At 38.8% G+C, this 23,359-nt stretch overlaps 1 protein-coding gene across 5 annotated transcripts in view; it reads left to right on the plus strand.

Moving 5' to 3' along the window:
- Positions 1-23,359, plus strand: part of nlgn1 (neuroligin 1) — a 370,620-nt gene that overhangs the window by 335,670 nt on the left and 11,591 nt on the right. For all 5 annotated transcript variants that reach the window (XM_042417120.1, XM_042417119.1, XM_042417122.1 and 2 more), the window contains 5 exons: positions 16,510-16,722; positions 18,332-18,598; positions 18,759-19,120; positions 20,816-20,976; positions 23,199-23,355. In XM_042417120.1, the coding sequence (XP_042273054.1) occupies positions 16,510-16,722; positions 18,332-18,598; positions 18,759-19,120; positions 20,816-20,976; positions 23,199-23,355 (1,160 nt within the window). The remainder of the gene's footprint in view (positions 1-16,509; positions 16,723-18,331; positions 18,599-18,758; positions 19,121-20,815; positions 20,977-23,198; positions 23,356-23,359) is intronic.

Here is a 23,359-nt window from a genome sequence, read left to right on the forward strand (position 1 = left end):
TTAGGCTGATGGAGAGGGAAACCACAGCCTCACTGGGGTTTTTTTTTCTGTCCTTTTCTTCTCTCACTCTCTCTTTTTTTTCCCCATCTTGTCACAGAGATTCCCATTCAGCTCATATAAGATCACATTGATAACATGTTCAGTCTCTTCTCCTTTCTGCTGTGGCTGAGCAGAGTGGCTGGTAATGCACAGCTCCATGGCTCTGAATCCATCTGAGTGCCTTCACTATAAAAGCACTAAGCGGCTTATGCTGCTCTTATAAAAGACATGCATATCTGAAAGCCACCTCGCCTTAAGATTTTAGCAACATGCTGTTAGGGTTTGACCTATATGGGGTTTTGAAGACCAGGACTGATAGGGATGCATTAGGATTAAAGTTGACAATACTTTGAGCCAGCTGATATTCAGCTGTTTGAAATCTACAAAGTGTTCATTGTTTACAAATGAATATTATTCTTATCAGGAAGGGAACAGTTTTTTCTTTTGAGAGTTGTGAAGAAGTCACAAGCCATCAAAGTCATGTGCACTTTCAAGGCTCAGTTTATTGTTGCGTTCCTTTTGTGATTTTAATGTTAAAAACACATACAAAATTATGTATTCTAAATACTGGGATTTAAAAAAAAATGCATATCTACTGTTTATTTTAAGCTTGTTGGCCTCATGCTAACTCATGTTAGCTGTACCACTCCGTATGATCAGTTGCTTATTGTGGAAAAACTTTCTCACCATTCTGTGTAATTGACATTACTGAGTAAAATCTCCAACTTTATGACTCTTGTGCCACTGTTACACATCACAGATTAATATGTCAGTGGTTTTGTTACAAAATTAAAATAATTTAAAGGGGACATATGCAAATTTCCAGGTCTATATTTTTATTCTGGGGCTTCACTGGAATATCTTTGCATGATTTACTTATTATCTAATTATACTGACTATTTATGCAGCTCTCAGTTCAGCCTCTGTCTAAAACAGGCCGTTTTAGCTCCTGTCTCTTTAAGGCCACCCTCCTGATCAGCCCACTGTGTTCTGATTAATTAGCTTCCAGAAGCTGCGTCATGGCCGACTTCCACCAGCTGCGGAGGCTACATCGACAAACCATGAAACAAACTATAGTAGTAGAATTTCACTACTTTTTCTTGTTCTTCACTCAAATACATCCATACATGTTTGAGCCGCAATCCAACCTGAAATATGAGAGTGGATGACGTGAACAACACATGGAAAAATTTTAACGTACAGCCATTTGTGGTCATGCAGGACTAGCCGACATCAGCTCATCAACAAAAAAAAACACCGCAAACGAAGCATTCAGAGCAGGTTGAAGCCCTGGCTTTTGACTTGCAGAGAACATTTCTACATATGTGAACCTCAAGTTTTGGAACTTTGCTAATGTTTAGCATAAATATCCAACATCATAACAGTATATAAATAACAGAAAACCACAAAAAGCATAATATATCCTCTTTAAAGACGTAAACACGCTTCACCATACACAACCAAATATGCCATATACATTGTCTCTTTATCTGTTCTCCGACTTCACCAGAGCCTTTTGATCTCAGAGTGCCTCCATTATTACAGAATTTTCTCTGCCTCTGTCCATCTTTGTTCTCCCATCTTTATTTTATTATCCATCTACATGACTGAACATGTCAGAGCTATCTTGGACTTCACTTCATATGCAGGCTTCATGTTTTTCTGAAATTCCACTTTCCATTCTGAGTGGCTTCTTCCTCCTCGCTTCTCTTTCCTTTCTTGGTTTCCCCCTTCTCTCCACACCTCACACACTCCTTTTCTCACATTGTCATCTCCTTCTCACACTCCTCGTTCTTTCTCCCTCGCTTTCTCTCCGCTCCCTCAATAAAATGTCTCGCTTTCTCTCCGTTTGGTTTTTGCCACTCTGTTTTCATCTCTCACTCTCTCGGGTGCAGTCCTCCCTGTATGCTAATAATGTCCCTATGCTAAGAAAGGAAGCTACTTAACCATTCACATCAGGACTCAACACATGCACGCACGCATAAACTAACACGCTTGTACACGCACATACACACCGTGTACCTTTGCCTGTGGAAGTGTGCATCCCTCCTCACTCTTCTGTAGTGGAGCAACACAGTTTTATCTTTTTGATATACCTTGTTTTGTTTTTTGTTTTTTTTCCAGAAGCCATTATTACAAACAGAAAAACCCAGCAGATGTTATTTTGTTTTAACTGCGTACTTTGACAAACTAGAACCGTGTATTTTTATTGATCTCTCAAATGATTCAATGTTTTGTGCCACGCTGCCATTCACCAATTTAGTATTTTTGCAACCGTAGACTGTAGTTCTGTAATATTGCATCGTCATTGTGCAATTATTTTTTAAGTGCCAAATAACTCACCCACTGTGTTGGGTCTGCCAATAATTTGAAAAACTGAAGGCATGCTTTATATACTCACCCTGTAGATATAATGCAAATAGCATATTTAATATCCTTTTACCAGAAATCAGTTATACCATAGTGCTTATAAATGTTTTCTCACGCAGGGCCTTCTATGCATTACATTATAGTGTGAAAATCAACGTCTACTTGAGATTAGTCCTCCGTTATGCATGTGTCTTTTTAGTGAAATTATGTTATTGTTTTGCATTATCATCCTTTTCAAATCAATTTGCAGTTACAACTGCACTACCCATACTTGACACCTCATAGTTTTGAGGGCTATTTGCCAACTTGCCTCAATTTAGTTATGTCTTTAGAGGAGGCTTTTGTGATTTCCCCAGCCATTAAAGTCATTTAAAAAGTCAACAGTAAAGGATGAGTCTTTCCCTCTGTATGACAGATGGGTAAAGCTGCAAGATTAGATTGTTGGTGTCTTATCAACTAACTCATACCATCCATGTCAGGAAGGTCGGTAGACAGTATTTCAAATTGCATATGCTTTAGAAAATAGTCAGAAAAAAGGTAAATTATGTGATTTGTAGTAAATGTGCTAAAACATGCAAAACCTGTGCAAGGAATTTAAAGCTAAATAGAAATCTACCTTGGAGTGGACTCTGTCTGTAGAACACATTGCCAAATCAGTCCCCAGTACAGCTGAGGTTCTGTCGACCTGGATACCCTTCAAGGGCCACTCCACCAATTTTACACATAAAGATCAGTTTAGACGTCATGGGGAGTAAAACATACTCTGTGAAAATAGTTGTGTGGCTTTGGAGGATCTTTGTCAATAAGAAACAGAACATGTCTAAAAATAATAACCCAGATGATGTCACTGGGGTTATCTCAGCTTGTACTTGGAGTCAACAAATTTTTAACAGAAAGCCTTTGGAGCTTTGCAAACCCTAACCCTTACTGGAAAAAAATATCAAATTTATCTCTGCCTTTGCTGCATCGATTCTTACCATCGTTTTAAAAATTGGACTTTTCAGCCTTAACTTTATGGAAGTGCAATAAGTGCACATTTAAGAAACAAGGTTCTACATTTCATATGGAATTGCATAACTAAATGAACCTTTTAGTGAGCATTTCCATATGTGTGCAGACATTTATCTCATTAAGTATGGATGGGTAACTCCAGTTTGTGAATTTGAATTTAGTCTCATTTAGACACTACTTAAGTTCTTACTTTCTTGCCGTTATTATTATCATCTTACCTTGTACAGTGTGTCGCTAACATATCTAACAGGCCATTTCGCAAAAACCATTTAATGCTGTTATATTTTAATTCTGTCAGTCACTCATTTAGTCATTTGTTCATCTGTCGAGTTAATTTCTTCTTATTATTTATTGACATTTCAGGATCATTTTCTGTGCATTAGAGTGTAGAGCACTTAACAATATAGCTACAGACAAGGACCTAATCTTTTTTTTTTTAACATTTCCTTAATTACAGGCTATTATGTATTCACTCCACAAGGCTGGAATAGCTTGAGTAACAGCTTAATCACATCAACACCCACACAGAGAAATCCTCCCCACTCCTTCACCGCCTTCAACTCGGCTGAGGGAGGTAATCTATACCAGCTTGTCCTGCAGGCAAATCTGTTAGGGCAGCGACACAAATTAACACATGTTTGTGTTTGTGCAGAACAAGAAATATGAACGGCGGCTCATTTCATTTTTGAAGTTGACAGCGTAATTTGATTTGCACCAGGAGGAGGGAGGCAAGTAGGGAGGGAATAGAGAGGAAGAAGAAGAGGAGAGGAGATTTGATAGACAAGGAAGCAGAGATGGTAGATGAACGCAGAGTGACATGGAAAGTGATGGATGGAGGAAGAGATCGCTGTGTTTAAACACTGAGGTGTGTTGCTACATATTGGTGTTTGAAGTATTAGCTGGTGTCTAGCACAGAGATGGGACACAGCATTTACCATAAAATATTTACAGTAGTAGACCTCTATGACTTACAGCTTGTCACATGCAGCACCTGCTGGTTAACATAGCACCTGCTGCTGTGTTTGTGTGTGTGTGTGTGTGTGTTTTAAGAGTGGGTATGTGAAGAATGACTACGCTGCATCAATTCAGCTTGAATTTGATCTTTTCTGTCTATATATTCTGTTATTCAGTGAGTCCAAGTGAGTTCCTTATTAGCACGCAGCACACTGCCACCAGTTTATTTCTTTACCCACTGTCAGCTGCAAAGATTATAATGACAGACTTTGAATGATGAGCATCTGATGGGTTTAATAAATACCCTCAACACAAACACACACACAAACACACACAACCACATACACATTCACCTCTCTCTGTAGGTGTGTGCTGGAGCCTTATCTCTCTCTCTCTCTCTCTCTCTCTCTCTGGTTTATTATTTAAACGGACATTTAAGTTCTGCGGCATCAGTTTACTTTCTGATGATAAGTCACGCCTTTGAAATGCAAATCCACATACACACACACACACACACACACACACAAGCACATCAACGGTCTTTGTTACAAAAATTAGTTTCTGTTAATGTTCATGCAGTTCATGCAATTTCTTGTCATTTTGTCTTTTTTACTGGCGACCCAGGCTGAGTTTATCACATCCAACTGTATGTGGATAATATATACAGCTTTTCTATGTTCTCCTCACAAAACACAACAGCACTGCACAATTCAGTAAGTTTTATATTATCTATTGATCAAATGACTATGACCCTATGAAATGGGGTCACTTGTAGTGACTCCACTAGTGATGAACATACATCACCTAATTCTGCAGTTCCCCTTTAGCCTCTTTTAGCTCATTGTTTTGGTTTTTCCATCTGACAGCTTTTTTCTGCAATAAGAATCTGAAAATCTCACTCTATGTTACAGGCTCAGCACCAAACAGCAGACAGACAAAGTAAAGAACTAGTTGGTGGATATATTCTATGTTATTAATAATGTAGCACTTTCAGTTTCACTGTTTCAAATTAAATGTATCATAGTGGAGCATTTAGCAGCTAAACATACAGACTGGATTCACCAGAAACATGAATCTAAATGAATTGCTACTTTTGCTTTGTGTCTACTGGATGTGTATAGCTGGAAACTGTTCGCTAACATATAAGTGTTAATATGTCACATGTCGTGTTTTCAGCTGTTGCCCCCAAGTGCCCAAACATCAATTTAAGCAGCTTTGTTTGCCACCTTTATGAAGTGATTCATTCCTCATTTTCTTCCCATGTCATGTTTTTATTCCTTCTCTTAACAAGACACATTAGACCAACAGAGAAGATATATTTGATATAGCCACAACATGTGACACAGCTTGGGGAATGATTACTGGAGCATATGCTGGACCTGTTCAACTTCTTGCAGTTACTTTCTATAACTTTAAAATGATATTTGAAGGTGGAACCTGACATGACCTGGCTTACAAGATGGTGTGTCTGTGTAACTGTATTGGTGAAAACAAACATTATTATAATTGTCAAGTTGGTTATGAGGTTATGACTTTTAATGAACTTGCATGAAGTTAGGGAACGTAGCAAATTTGTGATATGAAAATCAACTCCATAGCTAATTTTATATTTTTATTCATAAAAACTAGTAACATCATATCAAGGTGTTAAAAACAAATTACCTGCCATGACATCACTGATTGGAGGTGTGGCCAAATGCAGGCATAAAGCACAGGTTTTCTTTGTTTTTTTTGTTTTTTTATTGTTGTTTTTTTCAGTTTGGAGACAATTTAAACATCAAACATGAAAATGTAACTGTAACAAAATGTAACTGTATATTTCCTTGACTTTACATAGCTAGACACCATATTTTCATGACTCTGTGGTCATATATTAAATATATTCATATGATAAGACACTCTGCTTTTTAACACAAACATCCATTTTGCCGCCGTTGCACTGCTACACTTTTTTACCTGTCACCAGGCAAACAGGGCACACCTGAAAATGAGATCTGGCTGTGTGTTTGTCCCTAGTGCTGTCTAAATAAGGTTGAATGAGTGAATATCCTGTAGCTCTGTATTCATTATTTCCAGTGAGAAATGCTTTGTGCCTCATCAGCATATTCCCCAGCCGGTTGCCCTCAACATGCTGTTGTCTTCGGGGGTTGTTGTACGGAGGGAGCAGATATAGATGGAGCGCCTCAGAGGCACTGTAAATATTTGGAGCTGCTGTTACACCATTTGTTTTAAGCAGACATTCACAGACTGTAGGGCAGAGTGTTCTGTAGATAGGGAGGTTGGATCAGCATATGGTACAAATATTTGTCTTTTTGTATTACACATCACATACAATGCTACTGGAAATACCTTCCTGACAACTGATCAATACTTTTTTGTATATCTCTGTAGCTCAGCAGGTGCCACAGGGCACAATCTGTATGCACAAAACTATCAGATTGTGTTCAGATTATTGAGAAAACCTTAGTGATGTCATCAAGGTGCTCATCTTAGGCTCGGAGACAACACATTTTTATCATCACAATTTGAGGGCACAGACTTTTAAAGATTTGTGTGTTTACCATGCTAAGAGTGTAAAAATTGTTGCATTATGGGAAATGTAGGATCCAATATATATAGATTTTGACACTAAGGACTTAATGTCAGGATATTCTGGCCATTCGACCATTTTTATTTCAGTCTTTCAATCATCTTTATGTATCTGCACTACTGAACCACTAGAATATCCCTTTAATTTGTGCTCTCCAATTTGTAATTTATCTTTTCAGATGAATCACATCAAACATTACTGTTAACTGTCAAGTACTTTGAATTGCCTTGTTGTTGAAATGTGCTATACAAATGAACTTGCCTTGCCTTAACACTTGAAAAAGATGCCAATAATAATATAACATTGTTTAACAGGCAAAATGTGAAGTACATTAAATTCATGTGCCTCTGTCCATAATTAAAATAATAAGTCCATTACATCCAAGCAGTTCATGTACAGTAGGGTCCAAAAATCTGAAACCACTTTCCCATAATCAGACAAATACAGAATTAATCATTTGAGAGGATGGAGTACGTAATGTGAGAGTAAAGATTATGTCATTTGAGACCACAAATTACTAATTTGAGAAGATTAATTTGTAATTTGAGAGCGGAAATTACTCATTTGTGCACTCATATTAAAATAATAATAATAATAATGATGCTCCTAACACCTGCAGGGTGAGAGGATTCTCTCACACTCTCTGTTTTATTTTTCTTAATTTAAATCTCCTCTCCATTGTTTTATCTCCTCCAGCCTCACTGTCTTGTTCCCTGTATGCTTGTTTAGCTACATATCCAAACCTTTTTTATTTTGTTTCATTTATTTGAGAAAGAGAAGGAAAGACAACGACATAGTCATGAGGTGTCCCATCAACAATTTGCTTTTCGGATCATTGCCTCCAATTCACCATTATAAAGGTGAGACCAGTAACATTTTAAACTGCAGAAAGCAAAAAAGAGAGGATTTTTTATTGACACAGACACAAATTCTGCATTTTCTTTTGAGGATAATAAGACACGTCTGCTGCTGCAGTTTACCAGCTTTACTGACGCTGTTTTCCCTTCTCCTCTCTCGTGCTGCTGTTCTTTCTTATTCCGTCTTTCCTGACGTCAAGTCCCAGTCAAAGCATTTATTGTCCTACGCACAGTTTCTCTCTACAATGACATTCTTCCTTTGCCTTCCACTCTGAATACCTCCTATCAAAGAAACACATGGTATAGAAATGAATAATATAAAAATAAAGAAAATAGATAATAAAATGTCAGGAGAGATAAAAAGAAAATAAATAAAATATCCAAAGAATACCATGTACAATATAGAAAATACAGAGTAGTAGTAGTGGTCAGTGTGATGGCCTGGGGATGAAAGCTGTCCCTCAGCCTCAAGGTCCTGCATTTCACACTTCTCTACCTCCTGCCAGAGGGAATAAGTGTGAAAAACCTGAGTTGTGGGTGGGTGGAGTCTTTGATGATGTTGCAGGCACTTCTATGGACTCTCTGGTGGTAGATGTCCTGCAGAGATAGGTAGGAGCACCCTGAAGATCTTCTCAGCAGTCTTTAACACACTCTGCAGGTGTTTGCGGTCCATGGCAGTGCTGTTCCATACCACACAGTGATGCAGCTGGTCAAAATACCCTCTATGATGTTGTGACATGCTGAATTTCCTCAGTCTCCTTAGAAAGAACAGCCACTGTTGTGCTTTCTTGACCGGCTGAGTGATGTTACATGTCCGAGTGAAGTCATCACTGATGTGGACACCCAGCAATTTAAAGCTGCCTACCCTCTCCACTTCAGACTCACTGATTGTCAGTGGTTGATGAGGTCTTATCTCCTTCCTCGTGTCCACTGTCATCTCCTTGGTCTTATTTGTGTTGAGAAAGAGGTTGCTGTTGTCACAGCATGTCACCTCTCTCCATTTCAGGACGGTGTTGTCCTTTTGTGAGGCGACACAGTCGTAGGTGAATAGTGTGTAGAGCGTGGGGCTGAGGACACATCCTTGTGGGGTGCCAGTGTTCATTATCACAGTGTTTGAGGTTAGATTTCCAATTCTGACAGACTGTGGTCTGCCAGTGAGGAAATCTAACAGCCAGTCACAGAGCGTGGGGTTCAGGCCAAGGTTGTTTGTGGGTTTGTGGGGGTGGACTGTATTAAAGGCTGAGCTGTAATCAATGAAGAGTCAAAGATCAAGAGTCAAAAGGACAGATAGAGGAAGAGAGAACAGAACAGAGAGAGGATTAGGGTATACAGACCATGACTGTAAAAAATAGATGTGTGCTGCGAAAGAAGTATTAAAAAAATCACATCTTTCTCCTGGTCTAGCATTCTCTCTCTGGTTAGACAGAGATAGCGGGGATAAAAGCTGGATTCCTGGATCAGGGTTCACCTCAATATTGTTATCCCAGGGAGCTTAGAGGCCGAGCAGCTGTATCACAGCCGCAGAGATCACGGATGGTGGCTTTTAGCCAAACCTCAGACATAGACACGTATGATCTATCCTACACAGGGGAGGAAAATGGAGCGTGTCTGGCCTCACCGGAGCTGAAAGGCTGATAAAACTCAACATTTCCAACACGTCACCAAAGACTTTGGCATCATAAACTCACTGTGAGGGCCATGTAGCACTGAGGAAACTGAAGTGGCATGTTGAGATATTTAATTCATTCCTTTTTCTGTAGAGTGATCCAATGTAATGTAATGTTTTTTTATTATTTGATGCTTTTCACTTCATTCTGAATGAGTTGTGTTTTTGTTTATTTCATTTTAGTTTTATGGATTTTGTTTCACCATATTTAATTTTTTTCTTGCTGTTATTATTTTTAATTTGCTGTGTGTATATATATATTGTATATCTATTATATCTGTGTTACACAATACAATGACATTTTATGTTCAGAATTGTTTGCTAACGTTTGTTTGCTAACATTACCTAGCGAGCACAGTAATTGAATCTTTCTTTCCTTTTTTCATCCATGCTTCCCTCCTATGCTTTCATTTTCACAGCAGCTCCATGCAGAGCATTCGCACAGGCATCTTAACTACCACATCTACTCATTGTTAAGAGACAAATATCAGTAAATCTGTAATTCCTCTATTCTATACTACTGTATTACCAAGGTTACAAATGCAGTAGCCCTGAACTGGGAGTAAGTGCAAATCAATTCGAAACTGCAGCTTCCCTTTTTAATTAGCAGTTTCAATGTGAATCGCTGCTCCTATGCTGTTGTTTTTATATGTGTCCCTTCATTTCCTTTCTTATAAGAACCTAATATCATTGCAAGAACACAAAGGATGAGGAAAATCCTCCAAACTGAGGACTTTTTGCTCATATCTTATTAATGTGTTGGTTTAGGACTCGGCAGTTTTAGTGTTAAGATCAGAATTAAGATTAGTTTTGACATTGAAGATGAGTGAAATAACAGTAATGAGTGAAGGGTCCTCAAATATTCCAAATCAAATGTGTACGTGATTTGTTTGCAGCTGTGTCAGCATGCACACTTGTGCCTCTTGTATCTCAACATGTCGGCATTAAACTGCCTCTGTGTGTGTGTGTGTTTGTGTGTGCGTGTCTGTCATAGGCTACTTTTGAGGACAAATTTCAGATTTAAGACCAGTTAATTGGAGATGGCTTGTCCAATTGGGGGCAAAAGCTGCATCCCAAAGGTTAGGGTTAGGGTAAGTCTCCAGGAAATTAATGTAAGTCTATGTAATGTCCCCAAAACTGACCATGATCTGATATTTGTGTGTGTGTGTGTGTGAGAGAGAGAGAGTGAGTGAGGGAGAGAGAGAGAAAGAGAGAGACAGAGAGCGAGGGAGAGCTCTGCTGCCCCACCACCGTTGGCGTACTCATCATTCTTCCTGCCTCGCTCTTTGTGATTGCCAGCCCATCCCTGCACTGCAGCTAAATTGAATCAATTAAAATCTTTCTTGTAGATGGCTGCTGTTCCTTCCACAAGATTAGGCTTTGATCAAGAAACACAAATAAATAAATAAGCCAGTGGAAAGGGAATAGAAAAAGAATGAACTCAATTAAATGAGGGACGCGCCTGTCTGCGGGTGTCAGTGTGAGTATGTGTGTGTGTGTGTGTGTGTATGTGTGTGTGTGTGTTCAGCACTAACTTGTGGATGCAAATGTACTGTATTTGTTTGTGATGGAGTCTAAACAAAGTTTTACATTTTTGCATGTTGCTTTCATAAGTGTATGTCTATGGATGATGTGTGTGTATGCATGTGTGTGTGTGTGTGTGTGTGTATGTGTGTGTGAGAAAGAGCTTATGTGCAACTACTTGTGAATTGATGACATCATGAGAAAATACAAAAACAAACCTTTTAGCTTATGCGTTTGAGTGTGTGTGTGTGTGTGTGTTTTCTCTATATCTTTGGCATATATCTAACTATAAAGAAAGGAATCTCTGTATATCTGTCTGTCTGTCTGTATTTGTGTCTAGCGTATATCAACAACAGATCAACTTCAGCAATACACACTTGGCAGGTGTATTGCTGAGGACCCAAGGGAGTGCAGTGTTGAGTGTTAAGTTGTTTGGATCAGGGGTTCTTGATAAATATATTAAAAATACCTCATAAACAATGTTGCTTCTGCTTCTTCTTCTGCCCCTGGAGTCAACAAGCAGAAATACAGACAGTGCCACTCTGCCTTTGCAACCCACATTGTGGTTAGACAGGGGATTACATCTGTAGTGATAAGAACTACCATAGAGAATGAATTGAAAAAGTTCAGAGAGTTAAACTCTACTATTCCCCTCCCTCACACGTGGACTTGATATGTATGTTCAAATCAGAGTGCAGGATGTCTTTGGCAGGTTTTGAAAGGGCACTACAGTTCAACCGATCAACTTTAGCTCAGCTCAAAATTGTGGGAACAAAATCTGGGGTAATTTGTAGCATCTACCAATAGCCTGCATGTGAGGTCTTTAGGGAGCATTGTGTAGTGACAGACTCAAATCCTGTAGTGACAAATTATGGTTTGTCCAAGTGGTGTTGCCGTACCAGGTTGTCCAAGATGGCAGACATGCTTGCACATGTGCTACTCAGATCAGATAGTGACAGGCCATGCTCACATAGTACTGAGGAGGTCATAAAAATGTTGAAATATGGCAATAGCCTACTATATCTACAAAAAAATACAGTCCCAGTGATTTATAAGTATACAGGAGCCACTGCTCATAATTCCTCACAGAAAAAAAGAGAAGAATATCAGCAGGAGAATGCGAGCAGAGGCGAGAGCAAGCAGCAAAGCATCTGTAAGAGAGCAGGAAGCAGTCTGTGTACCATTCAGAGTGCTCTGTATGACTTCATTAAGCCATGATATACAATACATAATATATACATTATGATTATGATAATCAGGGACATGTATCATACAATTACATCTCAAACACATTAATTCATGCCATTGTGTAATATGCAATAAAAATGCATATGATTTTCTGATGCAGTTACAATCCCAATTCAGTTTACAATAATAGGTCCGGCATGCACGCTCACCATCAGGTGTGTATGAATTTTGTGCATATGGTAGGTTAGGCTCATATATGGGAGTTGTACTTACTTTTTATCAAATATCATACCTGGTCCAATCTGTGTTGTCCACCTCAGATATGATACAGTTGGCTAATATTTATTGTACAGTTGGTCAGTACTTTTGCTCGTGCAGTGGGAGTTCTTCATCTGAACTGATTGGAATGATACATTCTGAAAACTGCTATGTATAATACCATAAGTTCTCAAATAATGGTCATTATTTACCTCAACTAAAGACAGGCTTTACTTCAAATTCCCCCTGTTTTAAACTCAGCAGCAAACTCAACAGCTTCCTCCATGTTTAACTGTTGTCTTGATATATTCACAATAATGTACATTTCAACAACCCTAATTCCATCAGTACAACAACATAGTTTCTCTCTTGTTCATTTCTCCTTTTAACAGGCATGCTGTCCTTGCTCACATATTCATTCCAGTTGGTCCAACTTTCCTTTTCATTGTAACACCACTGACAATGAAACTCAACACTTCCTGCACAGATGTATCACATTAAAAGCCTTTCAGCAACTCAAATGGCATAGCCCCTCTTTTTTCTGACAGGCTTTTAATGTGAAATAGCAAAATATTAGTGAAAGGAAACAGGATTTCTGTTGAAAACATAAACTCAGAGTTGCAGAGTGGTGAGTAAGACATGACTCCGTTGTTGCACAGATGCACTAGTGCTGTGGAAATGAACATTATGCTGAATTTATCATGTGACCTGTTAGTGTACAGACAAATCCTCCTCCCTTCATTGTTTTCTACCTGCCTTTTAACATGGACCAGTCCCTATTTGTTTGTGCTGGACATACCCTGGCTGATATTTTGTACTTAGTTATTACTTGAATAACAGCTTTTATTTGAGATTTTACTTTATATAATACTGGTTTTCACCATGAAGACATAAATTAAAACTTCCAGTGTTGACTGAACAGTGATGACATCATACCTTTCTGCAGCCTATTACAGGAGCACATACTGTACCTCCTCAGAGGCATTACTGCAGGTGTCTCTATATATGTGGCCTCAATGCATCCCTCTGGAGATGAACTGTAGTGTTGACTGACATTGGATAATGAGCACTCCATTTCGTCACAGAGTGGGACGATGGTGCAAATATAAAGAAGAACAGGGAAGGAAATATCTGAATGTGTGTGTGTGTGGGAGGGGGGAGCTAGTTCATGGGCGGGGGTGGTGGGTGTGGGGGACTCCCCAGATGCCTGCAGCAGGTAATGGAGCTTTTAGCATGGAAATCAGAGGCAGAGGGAGGTGATGGTGGTAGTGGTGGGGGGGCGTTGGACATGAAATTGCTCTAAAAGACCAGAGCACTCCTGTGGGTATACTTGAGGTGCCCTGTCTCATCAGTACATGCATACTTTGCAAGTACTGGATTTTTATGTAGCCGCACTGACCAGGAGTACCGGAAGGGTTTGATTGGACAAAAAAAGTGGATTGTATTGTTGTTAAGGAGGTTGGTATACTATGATCATATGGGCATTTGCCTTATTTGTTTTATTGCTATGTTGCAGGTCTAAAATAATCTTCCCAGTTTATTACAAATTGGTACTGTTTTTTTTGTTCTTTTTTTTTGTAGTTTAGGCATTTGTCTTATTGGTAATAATAAAACCAACTTCCCAAGAGAATTAGACATGGCGACATGTTGGGGAAAGAAGGACATCAGATTTTTTAAAACTAACCAAGGTTAACCAGATGTATTGGAAAAAAGAAAACAAAGGTGCAAAGTAAAAATATTTCCCAAAATGTCCTTTTTTCACATCCATCCACAGCTTTCCTGTCTAGGGAATTCAACTGAAATTTCATTTCAAGTGGTTTAGATACAGTAATCTGGCTAAACCTAAAGCACCCATAGCCTGTATAGAAAGACAGATGTAGCGAATTGTGACATCACCCATCGGTTTGCATTAAGCCAGTTTGAAGCCCAGAGTTGCTGTTTATGGTCCATGCCATCTTTCCCGTTTGGAGCCAGGACCTTCCAAATAAGGAGTGAGGGATGTTGCCTTTCATGCTCCGGAAACACGTCCCGCTACCTCGGAAACACCGAATGGTGCACACATGGGCTAACATTAGCTAACTAATACGGCAGGTATCATTATCAAGTAACATTAAACTTACTGAAATATTGCAACAGTTGTCCGATTCAGTGTGAGTCCCAGAGTCGGGGAGAGCAGCAGGTGAGCCAGCTGTCAATCACAGCTGTAAATCAACGCTCACACAGCAGACATCAAAGCTACTATAAGTCTTCAAATCTTATTAACAGAGAAATAATTTCCAACATGACCACCAGCACACTTATTAGAGGGCCCAAATTTAGCAATTGAGACCGTAATGACTTATTGAAAAAAATGATTGACTTTGTATTTCTAGAGAGAAGTTGATGCTTTTTGAATGGGAGTCAGTTGGAGCATCTAGTGGCCGTCTGTGGCATTGCACTTTAAGGGACTTCTGCATTGGCTTTAGCCTCAAGCACAGGTAGTTGCCAATTGGACACACCTGGTATGTGTTATGGGCAACACAACACTTTACAATGAGGCCAATATGTGTCGCACTTCAGGTGACTTGTTGAGACACAATCATTATATATTCCATCTTCATCATAACATAAAATGCTTATAATCAAGATTTTAAGTGTAAATGGTGTTTTATTGAATTAAAAGATGTGACAGACACATGCAGAGTAAGGGAAGGAAAAGCTGAAGTCTATATATTGAAAGATATTTATTATTTTTGCTATATGCAAACACGTTTTGGCTCCCAGAACAAAAATGGAAGCAGTTGCAGAGGAACGTCTGTCTGTTGTTTGGGCCAAATGATCAGATTTTGAAATGTTCTACAGTACAGTAATGCAGGGAATTTTAATTGTTTCACCAAAAGAGAATAAACCCATGTTACTCCAAATAAAGCAAAAGTTTTCATGACACATGATCCTTCTAGTGTAAGTTCTATTTGGGGCTGAGTCATGGATTTAGATATGTCTTTCTCTAAAATTAGTCTGTCTGTGTTATATTTAGCATAACCACACTTTAAGTGGCTCTACAGGGTAATAAGTCTTATTTTACTGCAGCAAATTATTAAACAGCGAAGCTTGTTGGTTTTCCTTGCACACGGGAGAAATATGCCTCATTATCTAGTGGTGGTTATGCCCAGATGGACCAAAAGTAGATTTTTTTTTTTTTTTAATCAAGGAGATCAAAAAGAAAATAAGTGAAAAATGAAATAGTTGCATCCCTGGTGATTTTGACTTTTCATTTTGTGAGAGATAATTAACTGTAAACCTTTGAATGTGAAATTTTTTTTTCCATATGAGAAAAATTAAGGTCCAAAATATTTCACATACTGAATGTAACTTTGCATCCTCTCTAAGATTTTTTTTAAATCATGTTTGTGTTCATGTTTCTTCTCTGACTGTCCCTTAACTACCCAGCAATGGAATATATAAATTTTTATATACTGTTTAATAATGTGATGAAAATTTAGAGGGAAAATCAATAATTGCTAGGGTACTGCTTCTGTTAATTAAGTTACAGTATAATTCTGCAGCAACAAAACTACAGAGACTTTTTTGAAGACACGTGATGACATACTTTAATATCCTTCCTCTGTTATGTCCTGTCATTCCTAATCTCTTGCCTTTTTCATTGTAACAACTTCTATACTCATATTTATTTCTTCTTCGTAGCTTGCTTGTAGTTTACTTGTAATAGTCACCTCAGGTTTTGCACTTTATATGTATGTTTTGTCTTAAATCAATTATTTATTGGTTTTTAACTTGTATATTTTTGTGTTATGGGGTTTCTGAGACAAAGACATCCATCTCCATCACCTTCAGCAGTAATTTGTTGATTTGAACAGTTTTTGGTTACGCTATAATATCCTGTCTTGCTTTCAGTGATGAAAATTTCAGAAAACTAAAAAGCATAGTGTGTTTCCAATGTGTTAATGGATACAATACTGTATTTTTATTGTATTTTATTAAAGATTTTTAAAGAATTTAAAAAAGGACAATCCCAAACTAATGTCCTCTCTTTTCTTTCTCCTCTCCTGCAGGTTTCCTGAGTACAGGTGACCAGGCAGCCAAAGGGAATTACGGTTTGCTGGACCAGATCCAGGCTCTGCGTTGGACCAGTGAGAACATTGCAGCCTTCGGCGGCGACCCGTTACGTATCACTGTTTTTGGCTCAGGCGCCGGAGCATCCTGTGTCAACCTGCTCACGCTGTCTCACTACTCTGAGGGAAACCGCTGGAGCAACTCCACCAAAGGTAAAAATCATAAGCCAGCGGGGAATTCATGAAGTATCTCCATGCATATTTAAGTATGTATGCAGTACATTTGCATATCTACACTATATGTGCACCTATATGGATGTGACTGGGTGGGCACAACATAGCTGACAGTTGAGTTTTGCAGATTCTGTAACATTGTGCATAGCATTGTGACTGTGTGTCATGAATGCAGCCTTTTGTTCTCATGTAGGAGTTGGTTTTCCTGCATTTAACTATAACTACAGCAGTCAGCTGTGATAATAGGATGCTACTTGAGTTCAAATAGTGTTGTTTCCACCTGGCCAAACAAACACTCCAGAGGTGAAATAAACTGCTCCAAGCATGCATGAATGCACCCTGACATATTAGAAGAAGTCAGGATGGGTTATAATCATGTTTTGCTGGCAGGTAGACACTTACTATACATATATTATACACACAGACGTACTGTAGATGTAAAGCCCTGCACTACAGGAAACTTTCTACAGTCAGATGTTATTTGTTTCACACAAAAGTAGCAGTATACGTTAGAATGTGAGCTGTTACACAAACTGCAAGGAAAGCAGGTGGTGGCTTTCTTAGTGTAAGCAATGAATGTGCCTTGTCACCCTGACATGTTTTCCCCGTAATATAGTAGGATATGGTCAGATGCATTTGGCATGACAAATTGGGTGCTGTCTGAATTTACTTCTTTTATATCATTTTCTAACACAGCCAGACAATGATTTTTTTAGCAAACATTACAGGAGGAAATAGTGCATCTGTTGAAAACAATTTTCAGACAGGGATTAATAGAAATTTGGTGGTCTACTAAGTATTTATGGGAGACTCTTGAGGGACCGTGTTGAACTGTAAGGTGAGGGTCATGGTAGGTAGCAAGGCTAGCACTACTGCTAGCAAGCTAATCTGCTTGCATGTTTACTGCCAGCTGACCACTATCAGTTGTGTGAGCTATTACTACAACAACATCTTAAAGACCCAACTGACTTTTTTGCTCTGGGGAGGGTTGTGTGTGTAATTGACTCTGATCACAGTGTTAGTGATGTCACTGCTTTGTCAACAGTGAATAGAGGTTGATTAACAAGCACTATGTTTTTCCCGTTGCTGTTGATGAGTTTATACATCTTTCAATGAAAGAAAGAATGTCTGCTCATGGTAATGAAGGAACATTTCACCAAGTGCCACCAAGTTTCAACAGTGTGGCTCATCAATGTGTTTTTAATAGTTTTAATCAGGCTTTGGATGCAAACACAATAATTTTTAGTAGGATCAATTTTTGGTCTTATCATGGGATTTGTTGACAATATGAAAAATATAAAATACAACAAGACTAAAACTGAGCAAACTTTTTAGAAACAGATGTTTAGTGTGATGAGTAAGTAAGTAAGAGAAGTATTTCTGGCATCCTGGTGACGGTGGGAGGTATTTTAGCCCTTTGAGTTCACTGTTTCTTCTCTATTCAGTTGCAACTGTGTCTGCATGCGAACAGATTTTGATGTCTGAGATTATATAACTTTGTTATTTTCATGCTATTTGAAAAGGTTCCTCAATCCTCATAATTTGTCTCTTTCTTTCCTGCCTGCCCCTCTGCTGTTTCGGTCTGCAGGCCTGTTCCAGCGGGCCATTGCCCAGAGTGGCACAGCTCTGTCCAGCTGGGCCGTCAGTTTCCAGCCAGCTAAATACGCTCGGATGTTGGCCCGCAAGGTGGGCTGTAACCTTGAGGACACTGTAGAACTCGTGGTGTGTCTTCAGAAAAAACATTACAAAGAGCTGGTGGATCAAGACATCCAGCCAGCCCGCTACCACATCGCCTTTGGACCTGTTATTGATGGCGATGTCATACCTGATGACCCTCAGATACTCATGGAGCAAGGTGCGGGAAAACAGTTGTGTTTTAAGTATTTAGCCCTTAGCACGGTTAGCAAATTTGTAATAAAATTAAGAAAGCCAAATTAAAAGAACCAACCATTTTCAACCATGCTGTCATCATTTGTGCATCACCAGCCATTTGTGCTTTAAATCTCTATTTCCAGGTGAGTTCCTCAACTATGACATCATGCTGGGAGTGAACCAGGGCGAGGGCCTAAAGTTTGTGGAGCTGATCGTTGACAATGAAAATGGCGTCCAGGCTAATGATTTTGACTACGCCGTGTCCAGCTTTGTGGATGATCTCTATGGCTACCCAGAGGGTAAAGACATCCTCCGAGAGACTATCAAGTTCATGTACACTGACTGGGCTGACAGGCACAACCCAGAAACCCGCCGGAAGACACTGCTAGCCCTTTTCACCGATCACCAGTGGGTGGCACCAGCTGTTGCCACAGCTGACCTGCACTCCAGTTTTGGGTCACCTACATACTTCTATGCTTTCTACCACCACTGTCAGACAGAACAGGTGGGTCATTGACCATATGGGTGATATCTGAGCGCACATCTACTTTATGGATTATCAACAATGTGATAAAAGTTACAAAATAGGCCTACTGTTGCCATGTTTAGAATAGACAGCTTTATTATTCCCCAGTGGGGAAACTCATTTGCCACTAAATAAACTGATACAGACAACAAACAATATTTACATTGTATTCACAGTGCACAACAAATAAATAAAACCATAAAAAGCCATTTATGACATAATTAACAGCTGAAAGGTGCTATGGATCCAGACCACATCTAAAAGTGTTCATTAAAAAATCTGACCACTGCGGGAACAAAAGACCTTCTGAGACATCACTAGTTGCTCACTCGTTTCTGATCATCTTATCGATCCTGTTCATATCATCCTCAGTGATACCCCCAGCCCCCCAGCATAAAAAAGGACAATAGCCTTCTTGAATACAACCTCAGTATTCTTGTTCCAGTTTAATTTAATGTCCAGTAAGATTGATATTTGTAAGACAATTTCTATCTGCTGACCCTTAATTATCACTGGGAAGACCTCCTCCTACTTTCTGAAATCAATAATTAACTCTTTGGTCTTCCCAACATTCAATTTTAAAAATATTGCATCACACCAACTGAAAAATGATTCGACCTCTCTTTTGTAGGCCAGGTCATTGCCTTGGTTAAATGGACCCACTAGGTCGGTGTCATGTGAAAACTTGAAAAAGAAAAAATTTGACAAGACACCTTACTATGCCTATAGTCAGCAGTATAGTGTGTGAATAAAAAGGGGGATAAAACTGTGCCCTGTGGGGCTCCTGCTTTAGTTAAGATACTGTCAGACAGTTTGTTATCAAGCCTGACAAACTGAGGTTGTGACAAGAGATTATCTAAGACCCAAGCGATAGTTGTGTTGTGCAGCTTAAAATTCATTCATTTGTTAAGTAAAAGGTCTGATTGAATTGTATTAAAATCACTCAATTATTTTAAAATCTTCAATTAAAATAAAAAAAACATAATCCTAACAGAGCTGGCAGTTGTTTCAAGGTGGCTGTGAATGCCATGAAGCATAAAAAGTAGAGCATCATCTACTCCCACGCTCTTCCTATACACAAATTGTAAGGGATCTTGAGAGATTGCAATCTGTCTACTCAGGTGACCCAGGACAACCCTTTCAAAACATTTTATTATGTGCAACATCAGGGCTATAGGTCTAAGATTAGTGAGACTACTATTCACATTGTTGTTGTTAACTATTGTTAACTCCTTACTCCTAGTTTTATTTGTATAACAACTGTCTGCATATATATTGTTTTGCTTTCATAACTACACTGAGTAATTATACTCAGTGTAGTTTTCTTTTGGCATATTCTTGCTTGAACAGGCTAAGGCTTGTAACATGTACTTCAACATATTAGCTTAAAATTCAGCTCAAAGCCATCTCTCTCCTGTCATAGCCATCCCTTTTATTTCACATCTTGTCTCTCTCTGTAATACACTGAATAATGGGCCAGATATGGTAGGCAAAATAATATCAAAAACTTATCTCATTTCCCTGTTTTCCCCATTTTCGTTGTTCTTTGATCTTTCTGTGTGTATCACAATATCCATTGTGTGTCAGCAGCAAAAATAATGCCTTTTAATGGCCTGTATCTGTCACATAAATATAATAATGCTGATGTGATTTGATTCATCTGCTGCTCATTAGGTGCCACCGTGGGCGGACGCAGCACATGGAGATGAGATCCCATATGTGTTTGGCCTGCCGATGATTGGACCAACGGAGCTGTTTCCCTGCAACTTCTCAAAGAATGACGTGATGCTTAGTGCCGTGGTCATGACCTATTGGACAAACTTCGCAAAAACAGGGTATGATGACACTAAAAGTGTTGCTTCTAATGGCCAATACCAGTCCTTTTTTACACATATATTTTACATATATTTCCCTTATGACATGAAGCCTGTTAACTTAGTTAAGATGTTTGTTTGCATGAGGCTGCAACCCAAGACATAGAGTTAGTAGCTATAAGAACTAACGGAGTACTGAGTAGGCTAAACCATTTCATGTCTGCATTGATGTCTGTAATAGTTACATCCAAGTTTTGTCTGTAGTTTTGAAGGATATAGGAAATTAAGTCCAAAATTTACACAGCATTTGTATTATATATATATATGTAATATATGTAATATGTTAATGTTTGATGATGCTAGCAAGGATCATTATGTTTTCCTCATGCTAACATAAGGTAGCCACCACTAACTTTGAGCACAGAAAATTGATTATGGCACTGTCCAAAGACAATGAAATGTCATTTATCGGTGTTTTATCAGTGACTGGTATTGATTAGGCTTCCATGGTGCAAAGCCATAAAGACAGATTTAGCATCAAATTAGACATTTTCGCTATAGCATTTCCTGTTAGTCCATATTGGTGTAGTAAGTCACACAGCTTCTTGATCCACAAAATCATCTGCCCGTTTAGTTTATGGAGCAGCCTGATTTGTAAGCTTTAGCTTGTTCATATAATAGAATTTTATGAAGGGTCTGCCAAAGGGTTATTAAAACATTTTTATTTTCTTATAATCACTTACAGCACTTGATCAACATGTAATTACCATTACAAGAGCATGAAAGAATTGATAATTTAATTGTAATTGTGTTTCCTTAATATTAACCTACATTTTATAATCTGGAGTGGTAAATTGTGCTGTCGTGTTTTATGGACTGAACAGTGTAATTGGTATTCTATACAGATACCCTCTACATATCTTCAAATACATTCTTAATTAATGGTCATAGCCTGGAGAGTGACATTCTCGATGGGACAAAATTAAAATCCCCCCTCCCTCCTTTATGTCTCATGTTGCCTTTCAGCATATAGTCCTGGTGGTAATTGTTTTTCGAGAGCGTAATGGGGGACATTGGTTTTTTCAGTGCACTGCCCAGTTGCCCTGAGGGGAACAGAAAGGCACTAATGATCTACATATATAACCCCAAATTGACGTGGAATGCCGGGTACCTGGGAGATTTATGCCACCAATTTGAATGGTTAAGCGTGTTCTTGATGAGGTCTGGCTGGCTCCATATTCTGCTCTCAGACAATGGGGCGCTCAGTGGGTCTGAATGGGTCTCCTTAGCTCACATGGCTGGCTCTGTTCTGCTCAGATAAAGTGTAAGTGGGTCTGTTAAGCACAGAATCCCATGCTGAATGTGCTCTATAAGCCCCCTCTGTATATACTAGTAGTTTATATGGGGGTACAGACCAGCAATTACAGAGCAGTTCAGCCTTCTGTTATGATGAGTTAATTCTAATGTTTACCAAAAGTAGATGGTGCATAAGATTCAAAAAGTAGCTATTTCTGTTTGGTTCATATGCCAGCATAGTGACTACTGAAGCATATGCTTTACGGAAATTATCAGCATGGTTGAACTGCATCTTTACCCAAACATATTCCTTAGCTAGAAGCTTCTTTTTATGTATAAATTATATATAAATAGGTTCACTCGCAATGAGACATCCATAATTTAAAAACTGTTTTTTTTTTTTGCTTGTGAATAAAACTTGAAATTAGGGAAACGTCTGAAGTTATTAGCTATCTTAAGACCTTTTCATTCACTCAGTATCTTCAGAAAACCAATCATCTGTGAGTAATAATACCCCCCTCAACCTTTTTTTTGATTTTATCAGGTGTGATATCTCAGACACTGTTGATTAAAGTTTGATGAAACCTGGGGGCTGCATCTCACCACTGCATTCCAGTATTTTCATAATTACACTGATTAGCCTGAGGGAGATGCTACACTTAGGTTAAAATTAAAATTTTAATAAGCAGACAGTCGTGTCTCAAAAGGTCCACTCCACTGCTAGTTTTGCTTTAGTTCTTCCTGTCCCCTAAAGTAAACAACCACAAGGTGACATAACTATCACTGATTGGTTAGAAGAGGACTGCATTGTCCATTGGGGAGCTACACATCTACTGTTGCATTGTTTTGAAAGGACAGGCGTACTGTACTATTAAACCATCAGCAGACCTCCCTTATCTGTGAATTCTTTAAAAGGTAAAAATTTCTTCTTTCACTCTTATTTTCAGGGACCCAAACCAGCCAGTCCCCCAGGACACCAAGTTCATCCACACCAAACCCAATCGCTTTGAGGAAGTGGCATGGACACGTTACAATCAGAAAGACCAGCTTTACCTGCACATTGGCCTGAAGCCCCGCATCAAAGAACACTATCGTGCCAACAAGGTAC

The sequence above is a fragment of the Thunnus maccoyii genome, chromosome 7 (genome assembly GCF_910596095.1).
Source record: "Thunnus maccoyii chromosome 7, fThuMac1.1, whole genome shotgun sequence".
Classification (NCBI taxonomy): domain Eukaryota; kingdom Metazoa; phylum Chordata; class Actinopteri; order Scombriformes; family Scombridae; genus Thunnus; species Thunnus maccoyii.